The sequence below is a fragment of the Nyctereutes procyonoides genome, unplaced genomic scaffold, assembly GCF_905146905.1.
Source record: "Nyctereutes procyonoides isolate TBG_1078 unplaced genomic scaffold, NYPRO_anot_genome, whole genome shotgun sequence".
Taxonomy (NCBI): domain Eukaryota; kingdom Metazoa; phylum Chordata; class Mammalia; order Carnivora; family Canidae; genus Nyctereutes; species Nyctereutes procyonoides.
In genome coordinates this window covers 19,137,439-19,150,399 of record NW_026575132.1, presented here as the reverse complement: position 1 = coordinate 19,150,399, position 12,961 = coordinate 19,137,439, and the positions used below count along the sequence as shown (strand labels likewise).

The window sequence follows — 12,961 nt, the reverse complement described above, 5'->3', positions numbered from 1 at the left end:
TCTGGACTTACTATATGGCAGTTACTATTTGAATGCTTAACATATATTAACTCACTTTATATTTACAACAATCCATGGTATAGGGTCCTTTTATGGCCGTTTTAGAGACAAAGGTGAGTGCCAGGTTAATTAGCTTGCCAGAGTTACATAGCTAGAACATAGCAGAGCTGGGGTTCGATCCGGGTGATTAACCCCAGAATCTGCACTCAAACCAGCTCCATCATCGTGCATATCCTGTGGCCAATGCAGGAAGGAGTTTCCAATTTATGTGATCCAAATTCCTGCTACATCAGAGAAGGTTTTTAATGTAGCTGAATTTTAAAGGCAAATGCAAACAAATTGGTCACTTGCATTGTGCCCTGAAATTCACAGAGACATCTTATAATATTTTTGCTCCAAAAGAACTAGGATCTTTTAAAGGTATATGAATTCACTATGTATGTTAATTTCCACATGCCAACATGACCCCATGACCCATCAAGAGAAGGGGTAGACTTAAATGTGCAGACTTTGGAACACCATAGCAAGAGATCAGATGCCAGTTCTAACACTCATTAGACGACTTGGAACAAGTAACCACCTGCTGAGACTTGGCTTTCTCACATTTAAAATGGGATAAAAACTATGCATTTTATAGGATAAGTTAGCCTCCCATTGTAGAAGCATTTAGTTTAATGCCTGCCATGTTCCGAGTACTCAGCATTAGCTGTGGTTATTGTTGGTGTTAGTATTCCTATAAAGGACTCCACCAGAGACAGCATGGCAAGGACATGGGGGTTGCAAAAAGGCAGAGTGCATTTCTTTCGGTGCAGCACCCCTCCACTATAGTGAAGGGCCCTTCTTTTTAATCATCTTCAAACTTCAAAGCACTTCATCCAGTTTGTCACTGCTGTTTCTAATAACTGCCTCCTTCATTGCATCATACTTCTGCTTAAGGAGTGATTTTATTTTGAAGGAATCTAGCAGAGAATGTGGTTCTGATGAGATCTTCTGGTAAGGAAGTCCTATCGTAATGACTGTGGTGTGGAGACACCTATTGTGAGCAATCCATAGATGATTCAACACTCTAATTCAGGTGTGAAAGTAAGGGACAGGGGACCTGGGTGGTTCAGTGGTTGAGCATCTGCCTTTGGCTCGGGTCGTGATTCCGGGATCCTGGGATCGGGTCCTGCATCAGGCTCCTCACAGGGAGCCTACTTCTCCCTCTGCCTGTGTCTCTGCTTCTCTCTGTGTGTCTCTCATGAATAAATAAATAAAACCTTTTAAAAACGCATCTGTACAATGATGTTTCATAGTTACAAAGCAACCATACAAATTAATTTTGATGATTTGATAATAATACAGATGCTTCTGTTTTTATTTCTCTTACTCATGATCAGGTGGGTGGAGAAACTATATAGAAATTCCTGGTTTCCTGGATGGAGTTCTCATTTTTTGAAGAAAACCCTTTGTAGAGACAAAAGGAATTGAAGTTCAGGGTAGTCTATCACCTGCTAAGGCTTTGTATATAGACTATCAAAGAACATTTGGGGTTTTAGAAGTTCTGCTCATAACATAGCATGTGTCGTGTTAGGGTCTTAAAAGTCTTGGCCAGTGTTAGTTCCCTGTTCATATAGAATATATCACTATTATTTGCTTTGGGAGAATGTCTAGTTAAAGCAATTACTATCCACCTAAATTACAAAAGTCAGAGAACAGGATCATTTGTAATTGACTCTCCTCTTCATTATTCAATTATCAAGGATGGTTATTTTATTGTATAAGTGCATCTCGGAATTGTACTCTCCCTGAAATTTCTCCTGGCCCAGTTTGGTTGAAGATTCAGACACTCATGCATAGGAGCTAGATGACTGTCTTAAACAAACTCATGGGTAGTAATAGTGAGTGGTGGGATCCTGGCACATGAGGGTGCCCACCCTCAGTGGTGTACAACCAGTCATCAGCTAAAAATGTTTGCAAGTTGCCCAGCGTGAGGGTCAAAAATTATGTATATAAAATGCACGTAGCTCATGGACTGCCAATTTACAACCTTTATCTCTTATCATTTTCCATCTCATCACTTTTTCCTCTGTATTGTGGCAGGGGCTCCCGACTTGAGCTGTATTTGCATCTAGTCCTCCATCTATAAACCAGGTGCTTTTTTTCAAGACTCCAATGATAATTGTGTCACTCTACTTTTTAAAACAACTTCTGCATCATCGCACCGAATACTGCATAAGATGCAAAGCTCCGGGTCTCCACCATGGTACATAAGAGGCCCTTTTTAAATTGAGCCTCTTCTTTCTTTGTCAGTCTCACCATTCACCCCTCTCCTGCCCATGTTTAAAGAACTACATGCCTTTGCCAAGTACACCATGGTATTGGTGCCACTGCATGTGTTCTCTCTAACTCCAACTTCCGTCTCACCTTGCCCAACTGGTGGACAGCTTTTAAACTTGACTTAGGCCTCAGGATATCTCTGAAGGCTCCCCTCACACACGCACTTGCTAGGCTAGGCTATAGATGATCCTCAAAACATGGTTCTCCTTAAATGCCTTTACATATATCACCCTGATTCATTCAAGTCTGTATTCCATGTCTGCCCATTTCATTAATAGCTCTGTCCTCCTTCAGTGAACCTATTTCTCTCTTTTTTTTGTTTCTCTGATGTCTAGCACAGAGCCTGGAACATGGTGTGTATTTCGTCATTGTGTGTAGATCTGAATATTTACTCATTGCCAACACACTTTGCATATTCCTATATGAAGGTGGTAGGAAAGGTGAATGTTTTTGTGGACATTTCTTAAAGAGGCAAATTACTGAAAAAATCTTTATCTCCAAGGCAAGTCTGTGTTTTGGTTCCTTAAATCATATAAGGGCTATATGTTTTTAGATTCACTTTATTCTAGGAATTTCCAAGTTAGCACAATCAAACAGAAAGCACTGTTTAGGGAAGAGAATAAAACCTTAGAAATCTCAGTTGTGGACTGAGAGAAATCTCAGTTTTGGACTGAGTTGTGGATTTCAGAAAACACTAATACAAGTGGTGGTCACCCAGCTACTGACCAGTTGGACCATATCGGGCAGTATGTGCACTGGTTGTATTTAATGGACATTGATAGTAGAGTGTTTGGCTCATGATCGTGTTTGAAGCAATCTTCTCTTTACACTACATTGAGTATACAGTTCACCATATTTTTCTTTTTTTAACCTATGTGATTTATGTGCCTGTTTTCCACAGATTTTGCTTTGATATCAGCAACTGTTAATCCTCAGAGTCCTGCAATTATAATGTTAACTACAACACCTTTGATTTGCAGTTGGTATAGAGTATGCTTTAACCATTTTCTAATAATTCTGATTTGTTTTTGAATGACAACACTTTTTTTACCTCTGAAATCCTCAAGTATAGAATTCCTCTAACACTTCAATAAGAATATATTCACTCTAATCTAGGCCTCTGAGTTTACTTCCTTAATTTTATATAAACCTTTAGTTAAGGCTGTTTAATGACTCTTAGTTTCCCTACTGGTAAAGTAAAATTAATATGTATTGCTTCTATGGATTATGGAAATATACATATGTATATACATGCATATGAATATACACATGAACATATTTAGATATACGTGGATACATATCATTGTTGACAATCAGTAATACATTTTATTTTTAATTACCCTATATGTTTAATGGAAAAACATATTAAAGGTTCATTTCAGGATCATTATAAACAATGTAATTTCACTTGTGGGTTCTTATAATGACTACTAATGTCATTGAAGCCATTTTTTAAAATTAGAGGCTTTTAATGCCTCTATAGTTCATTTTTTGCATAATTAATAAGAATAATATGATTCTTAAGCCTTGATAGAATCTATGGTGGTGATTTTGGCACCACTAAACCTTCATATGAATTTTTTTAATTTTTTAAAATTATGGATGGGTCTCTGTTTCGAGCATACGGGGAGGATGACATAAAGCATGAGTTATTGAGAGCACAAATAGAAATATGTGGGTCAGTCCACGTGTATGTTAGCTTATCTACTGAGACACACGCACACCTCACTAATGAAAGTGTTTGCAAAAGAGTATAAAGTCTCTGAGAAAAAAAAAGATCTAACATTTAGCTCATGTACAGGTAATTCTTGATAGGACTTTAGGTAGAAAAGGCCAAGAACTATTTGTGATTTGCTTTTTATCCTAGGTTTTTACTAATTTTGAAAATATTCTGAGATTCTGGCTTCACTCAGAGAAATCAAGCTTGCAACTGAAGGCAAAGAAACTACTTTTTAGACAATAAAAAAGCCTAGTCATTAACTATCATTTTGGAACTTGGTGTTTTTCAGGGGATGATGTACCTGGAAGAAAGACGGCTTGTTCATCGGGACTTGGCAGCCCGAAATGTCTTAGTGAAATCTCCAAACCATGTGAAAATCACAGATTTTGGACTAGCCAGACTCTTAGAAGGAGATGAAAAAGAGTATAATGCTGATGGAGGAAAGGTGGGTCTCTTTTTAGAGAAATATTGCTTGAAAATATGTATGATATCCTTTTGTCTTCTTACATGTTATAGGAAGAAGCCACTCAGTCTGAGGTTATGAGAGTATAAAAATCTCAGTTCCATCATTTGCCTTCTCTCTCACCAAGGGAAATATAAAAATTATATAAAAATTATATAAAAATTATATAAAAATTATATAAAACATCCATTTTTCAAAAGTAGCCAAAATAAGATAATTTATCTCTAGTGGTCTTTATATCACATCCAGTGTTGGGAAGAGGGTGGATCCTTAGGAAATATAGAAATTATACTTTAATCCAGGACCATAGAAATTGTTTCATTGATTCTAAGAACACAGGACTGATACAACAGAAAGACATAACTATTCTTTCATAGATTAGAGAGAAGCCTGGCTACTACCAAGAACCATAACTCATTAGAAATTTAACTTCTAATCCTCTTTTACCAGATACAACAGATTCTTATCTGGCTCAATTTTTTTAAGCTTTTATTGTAACATATGATTGACCAATTTGCTATATTTATTATCTGATTGTAGAATGTAGGCTACTGTATTCTGAGGATCTTAACAGTATCATTGCCTCTTTTACTTTTCTGACTTGCCTCTGGCCTTACCTGACAACCGTGCTCCTCCATATGGCCTCAGAGCAGGCCTTAGTTCAAGCTCTTGTATTTTTCTCATTAACCCACTGTTTAAATTACCATTCTTGCTAAACAGTGAGGCTATCTGCTCTCCATCTGGAGGTCCCTGTAGCCTAATGTGAGAAAACTTAGATCAGGAGAGGCCAAATGAAATAGCAAATCCATCCTTCACCTATGGTGACGTACAAACACATGCTAACCAAAAATAAAAAGGTGATTGATATAAATATATGTAAATTGATATAAATATATATATATATAAATATTTATCATATGCCTTATTTATCATGAGCCATCCAGGTATATATTATAAATATTTTGCGGGGGATCCCTAGGTGGCGCAGCGGTTTGGCGCCTGCCTTTGGCCCAGGGCGCGATCCTGGAGACCCGGGATCAAGTCCCACGTCGGGCTCCTGGTGCATGGAGCCTGCTTCTCCCTCTGCCTGTGTCTCTGCCTCTCTCTCTGTCTGTTGACTATCATAAATAAATTAAAAAAAATTTAAAAAAAAAAAAAATAAAATAAATAAATAAATATTTTGCAATGATAGGCTTCCAAATGCTTAACATTGATTTTATTAGGTCATGTAGTAGATGATTTTTATATAACTTTATACAATCTTATGTATATATATATATATATATATATTCAAATCTTATCACAAAAGAAAAATTCTTTAAAAACTCTTCAGTTTTGTAGTATTTCCTAATCTTTCCTTGATTTTATTAGATGGTTTTGCCTGTTTACTACCAAATTGCAGCAGTTTGAGACCATAGCTTTGAAATTCACTGCAAGATTGCACAGTAGAAGTCTATAAATCACATGACTTCACTTGTCTTAAGAACACAGCTGTAGGATTTGTCTAAAGCAAGATTCATTATAGCTTTAAATGCCTGGTAACCATTAAGTCTTTATCAAGCCACCTGTGATTTAAACTTACTTCTTTAACACAATGGCCGTAGTCCATAAAGTCGGCTAACTCCTTGCCCACAGGGAAATCACTTTCACTGTGTCTTCTGTTCCCTTTCACTGAATACCATGATTCTGTCGTAGTTACCTTGGTGTCACCTTGGTGAGCAGCGAACCTCATGATTTCAAAAGCCTATTTAGTTTTAAGCTTTCAACTGCAAAGTAAAAGTGTTTATCTTTATTCCGTAGAACCTAATTATATTTCCAGCTATATAATGCTGCCCTTCCTAGTTGAGACTTATTCTGCTGACCCATCATCAGCAGGGTATGTGAGTTGAGTTGTTTTTCCTGTTGTGATGATAGATTTGTACTCATCCTCTCATATTCTTTTATATAATTCCGAGTTTGAAAATGCTACATATTTTCAATACTGGCTAACCAAGACAAGGGAGATCATTTGTGGCTGGGGAACAAAGCAAGCCTAACTCTGGGATTCATTGCTTTAGAGGCTTAAGGGACCAAATTATATGAGAGGAAGAAGGTGCGGGCAAGTTTAGAAAGAGTCTATTTTACTGGTGGCCAGAAATTTTGTGAGGGAAAAAAGGGTAAGTAAAAATGTAAGGAATCTCATTGGGGGAAAAAATGTAGTAAACCACATTTCTAGAAGCACATCTCTTAAATGTTTAGAATCGATATTGTGAGTCATAGTTAACTAGTAACTAAACTAATTGCTAAACATTATTAAGAACTATAGAAAATCATACTATTTTACTTTTCATTGTTTATGAAGCTTTTAAAAATAAATATATCTTTAGGTTAATTCACTTTAAGAATTTTATAAATTTCAGTTCATTGTTCTCTGTATTGAAAAATAATATGTTTATTATTATTATATATGTATTTTCTATACCCACAAAAATACACATCAAAAAATACAATTGAGACAAGCCAGCGACTCATATTTTGGGAAATGAATATAGTAATAACCTTTTATGTAGCTATAAAACTTTCACTTTTTATTTCTCTTTTTATTTCTCAGATGCCAATTAAATGGATGGCTCTCGAGTGTATACACTATAGGAAATTCACCCATCAGAGTGATGTTTGGAGCTATGGTAAATAAATCTTCCTTGTGAATTAAGAGTTTTAAAGCAAAAATAAATATGTTAGGCTCATGTAAAATCCTAAGCCAATTTATTTTATTGTGTTGGAAATACCACCTTACAAGCCTTGTTTCCTAAAGGAATTAACTCTTTGCTCTTCCAGTTATAAAAACGAAACTCTAAATTGTATCATTTATCTACCTTTTTTTGTCATTCCTAGGTTCTCTGTTATAAGCTAATATATTAAAGTCTCACTTGAGTTGTCTATCATAACCTTTGGTTTGGTCGCAACTTTTCTGATCATTTTGACAGAAAAAAAAATAGCCAATTTTTGTTTAGGAAAAATGTCATAGAGCCTCCTAGCCTTAATTTTCAAAAGCTCTTTGAAAGTATGTTAAAAATAAAAGAATTTCTGTTCTATAATAAGAAAGAGGTTATTATTGTAACAAAGAACAATTACTGAAAGCAGTAAGGTGAGACCAATAAATGTGAGGGGAGAAATAAGAGAGAAGATTTCTAGTTGCAGCTCTGATTTTAATTTACAAACTACTTTGGAATAAACAGACACAATGGAGAGTGACTACTATGAACTAGAAAAAAGTATTAAAATTACTTTTTCAATACTTAAAATGTATTGAATTTAATTGCATTTAATTCAATTGTTGAGATGAGATACTTACATGTATGTGGCGATTTACAACTTACGTTCACCCAGGTATTATTAAGAATGAATCAGAGACACCTGGGTGGCTCAGTGGTTGAGCATTTGCCTTTGGCTCAAGTGATCCCAGGATTGGGGATCAAGGAAGCATTAGGCTTCCTGTAGGGAGTCTGGTCCTCCCTCTGCCTATGTCTCTGCCTTTCTCTGTGTCTCTCATGAATAAATAAATAAATAATCTTAAAAAAAAAAGGAATGAATCAACACCTTTTCTAAGTTTAAATATAAACATAAAACCATATTTCTTACAAATAAAAACCACAACCCCCATTTAAGCAAAAAGGTGGTGGTGTGACTTGAAAGCATGGTACGGTTTAGTTCATAAAATTTAAGCCTAGCTTTATCTTTGTTTTTGTTTTTAGAAAGAAAGACTTAATCCATTCAATCATTAAAGAACTTACACCTCTTATCTAGAAAAGCACAAATTATCTTAAAAAAAATTAAGACATTTCTGTAAAGTGTTTTTTTCCCTCCACACATGTATGCTGTTGGTTTAAAATTTCCATGAAGGTCACATGTATTCTACTAGGCTTAGAAATACAAAGTGTGCTGGGTTTGAAATTTAGGCAAGTGTAGGGAAACGATTGAAAGAATGTAGTTGCTGAACTGTAAGGACTGAATAGAAACACAAATCTACTATGTTTATTATATGATACAAATTAGTGTATATATTATATGATATAGATGTATAGATTATATTTTCTATGATAGACTTATATGTTATCATATGTATTTTGATATATGACATACATATCATTTTTCCTTTTTCTATGTATGTTTCCCTCATTTAAATATAGCAATCAAACAATTTTAAACAACCTCTACAATAAGTACATAGATAGATAGATAGATAAGTACTATGCTTTGAAACATAGCCCAGGTCATCAACCCATATCTATAAGGCATTTTAAGATTTTTATCATATATCATAGTTGATTGCAAAAGGTATACAAGGCAAAGAGAAACACAATGTTTACAATGCATCTTTGTGGCAAATTGCCCCTGGATGCATCTTTATTTTTATAAAAATAAATATGTATTAGCTATGGTTTATAGGTTCAAATGACAGAATTGTAAGTTTTGAAGATGTTTCTGATTCAGTTTTTCTGAGATTGTCCTTCTGTGTAAAGCCATCTCTGTTTAACCCTATCTTGTGTTCATTCCTGCAAGGATAGAGTTGGATTGCTATTGGCAGAGGTGGGGGTTTTGCTGTTCCTGCTTTTGTTTTTGTATTTATGTGTTTATTATATTTTCTATCATTTTGATTTGTAATTGGATTGCATTTTGTTTATATTGGAAGTTCTGATAGAGATGTGAGTGTCTATTCTTTTATAACTGCATATGTAAGTTAACAAAATATCCTCATCAAATACATGTTCTGTAAATATGTATTTATATTGACTGACTGAATATAGATGGACAGCCATCCACTTCTTAACTTGTTCTAGCCTGTCTCATGGACACTGAATTTTAATTATTGGTTCTACAGAGCCATTCCTTAATGTGCAAAATTAAGTAGGATTTAAACAAGATCAAACACTTAAATTGTGTCACTAGTTACATTTTTACATTATATTTAAAAATCATAAGATTTAAAAAATAATAAGCAAAATCAGGTAACCATGGTAATAATTAGGTAATAAGGATATTATAAAGTATAATTTGAAGATCACATATACTTTTATATTTTAAGCTTTGTATTTTTATTAGTAGTCGATGATTAGTATTATGAGCTAAAAATAGACTTCAGTTTGAATAAATAATTATTACAGATGGAAGTAAAAAAAACATAGTCCTAATTAATGGATTTTATATAAAAATATGCTTTGTATGCTATGTGAACCAATCAAAATTCACTTGGTAAAACTCTTACACACAGCTATTTCTGAATGTACAAACCTACCCTTAAGAAATGGTGACTTTTTAATTGTATAATTATGAGATCATAAAGAGGTGTATAGGGTATGTTTCTTGTTCAAATTAGAATCATTATATTTTTAAGCATTTTATTTATTAATGAGAGAGAGAGAGGCAGAGACACAGGGAGAGGGAGAAGCAGGCTCCATGCAGGGAGCCGGAAGTGGGATTTGATCCCGGGTCTCCAGGATCGCGCCCTGGGCCAAAGGTGGTGCTAAACCACTGAGCCACCCGGGCTGCCCTCATTAAAAATTTCAAGACAATAATATGATAGTTGAATTTCCCATAAAGATTTTGTCATTGGGCTTCTTCTAATGGACATAGAAATCTGAAGAGCCTTTCTTTAGACTATTTTTTTAATTTATTTATGTATTTGAGAGAGAGAGTGGAGGGGGAGGGCAGAGTCTTAAGCAGATGCCACATTGAGTGAGCACAGATCCTGATGCGGGGCTCACTCCCACCATCCTGAGATGACAACCTCAGCCAAAGCCAAGAGTCTGAATGCTTAATGGATTGTGTCACCCAAGCGCCCTCCCTCTTTAGACTATTTTTGACTGCCTTTCTAAGGAGCTTTCTTTTGTCACTGGTTTCTTCGAAGTGTGTTGTTAATACGCTTATGTAAATATTTGATCTCCAATTTAGGAGTCACTATATGGGAACTGATGACATTTGGAGGAAAACCCTACGATGGAATTCCAACCCGAGAAATCCCTGATTTATTAGAGAAAGGAGAACGTTTGCCCCAGCCTCCTATCTGCACTATTGACGTTTACATGGTCATGGTCAAATGTAAGATTGCAAAATAATTTTATCATCACCATCATCATGCTTAGTAAAGTAATAGTATGGATTAATCTACCTGCATAATGTTTTTTGATATTGAAAAATATGAAAGTTCAAATAATTATGAAAAAAGATCATGTAAACACCTGTGTTTGTGTGCTTATTGTTAATAGGAAGCAATATGCATGCTTCCACATTATAAAGTCAAAATTTTATGACTCTTCCTCTTCTGATTCATTTCACTTTGAATCTTATCATTTCCATGACAATCAAATTGTCTTTCATAAAGAGATGTAATTAGTCACAATAATGTTAGTCATCTTTATAGGAAAATAGCAGTCTAAACAAATGGTCTAAATACAAAGGGAGAAAGCTTGAAACTGATAGTTTAAAAAAATGAATTAAATGGAAATAGGTTTACCAATTTTAGTCAACAGGAAATTAGCAGAGCAGAATGGGAAATGTAAAGACGTGAATCTACAGTGAAAAAGATTATGAATGCTTACTTTTTGTCGATTTGATCATTTGTTTACATCAAATGCTCTTTTCTTCCTCCTTTCTATGCCCCAGACACGTATGTATTATAAATGTGTTTTGGCAGCCTAGGCTCTTAATTTAAATAGAATTAGAGAAGTCTCTGGAGTTTCCTACTTAATTTAAGTGAGATTAACATTCAGCAATCTTTCTTGTGTAATCTGGGGTTTTCCCCTTTTGATTTACACAGGGTTAGCAAAGAAACAAACTGGTGAAGGTGAATAAGCATCTTATTAATAAGAGACTTTGGACCCAGATCCACTCAGATTTATATTCATGACATGTGTGATACATTCTGACAGTGAGGAAGAAATAAAAAATGTGCTTTCCAGTTCAGGTCAGCATGCCCTTTTCTCTAAGCATAGTTCTATTTACTCAATATTTAGTTAGAAAGAAACTGATACCTCCCGGCGAAGTTAACCTTTTTTGATTCCAATAGTTCCAGAAATACCTATTTTCTCATTAGCATTTTTTTTGTAAGTGAATGCATATAGTTGAGCTTTGTTAAGAGAGAAAAAAATGCACGTGATACTAATGATACGTGAAATGACACACACAGACTTCCCAGAACAAGAATAAAAATTGAACTCCTGGAAAAGGGAAACAAACCTTATAGCTTTATTGGATCAAACATCATTCAGTAGTCATCTATGGAAGGAACTTTAAAAACATGCATGCATTATATAATTTGATCTCAAAACTAGCATCAGAGGTAATTTAAAATACTTTGTTTAAATACTCTGATGAAACAATGAAAGAAATCAGGAAAATATTTTGCCTAATAGAGAGTTTTACCTTGCTTTTGTGAATTTTAATACTTAAGAAGACAGTCATTTGGCAAGAAAATCAAGGAAAGCTTGGTGCTTTAATTTTTGTGATCTCACCAGCTAAACAGTGCCTGGGGAGATAAGACCCACTTTATCTAGAGTCCCAGCTAAATAATAATACATACCTTGAAAATTGCTGATAGTATTTTTATGCTGCAAAGGCTAGTACTTAGATAAGCTAATGGCTATTGCTGAACAAGCATTACCCATAACTTTGCTTTTTTTTTTTTTCCCCCACCAGGAAAGAGGTGGCACAAGAAAGTTGCTTTCTCTTCCTTTTTCCCCTCTGTGCTGGTGTACTCCATTGTAACCAGAGCTTGTATTCTATGTCACTCCTGACATAAACTAATAAATCCTATCCCAGTCACCTCTTTTATAACCATCAAAGAGAAGTTAAAAAAATAAAAATTCTCTCCATACTTAAGAAAAAAAGATCTGAGATTCTCTAAGTTCCCTGAGTTAACCTAGGTTATATTTTTAAGAAGAAAAATTAATTTTAAATTAGATCAACAAAGTGAAAAGTCTCTGTTATTCTATCATATATTATATTTTGCTAACGAATATCAACAAACTGATTCAGATAGAACCTCACCTATTGGATTGTTTAACTTTCTTTGTTTTTTTTAGATCATTGTTACTGAAACAATATTTTTCAAACTTAGCCTATGTTTTCATAAAATGTACATCCTGCTTCTTGCTAATTATGGGTATAAATGACTCTTGTGTGTGAATTTCTAGGTTGGATGATTGATGCTGACAGTAGGCCTAAATTTAAGGAACTGGCTGCTGAGTTTTCGAGGATGGCTCGAGACCCTCAAAGATATCTAGTCATTCAGGTGAGTACATATCTGGTCTTTGGAACTGTGGAAATCACCACTCATAGTCGATTAACTAAAGCAGAATATCATGTGAAATGACTTATGGAAAAGAGCCTTTTATACTCTATGTCAGAACCACTTCTAAAAATCTTCCCTTAGTATTCAAGTGCCTCTGCTACTGAACAGCCAGATAATTATGATTATCCAT

The 12,961-nt window shown here is 34.7% G+C and overlaps 1 protein-coding gene across 1 annotated transcript in view; it reads left to right on the top strand.

Annotated features, from left to right (window-relative positions):
* Window positions 1-12,961, top strand: part of ERBB4 (erb-b2 receptor tyrosine kinase 4) — a 1,090,474-nt gene that overhangs the window by 1,039,590 nt on the left and 37,923 nt on the right. Inside the window, exons 21-24 of the mRNA XM_055345632.1 lie at window positions 4,329-4,484; window positions 7,093-7,168; window positions 10,434-10,580; window positions 12,674-12,771. Coding sequence (XP_055201607.1) covers window positions 4,329-4,484; window positions 7,093-7,168; window positions 10,434-10,580; window positions 12,674-12,771 — 477 coding nt within the window. The remainder of the gene's footprint in view (window positions 1-4,328; window positions 4,485-7,092; window positions 7,169-10,433; window positions 10,581-12,673; window positions 12,772-12,961) is intronic.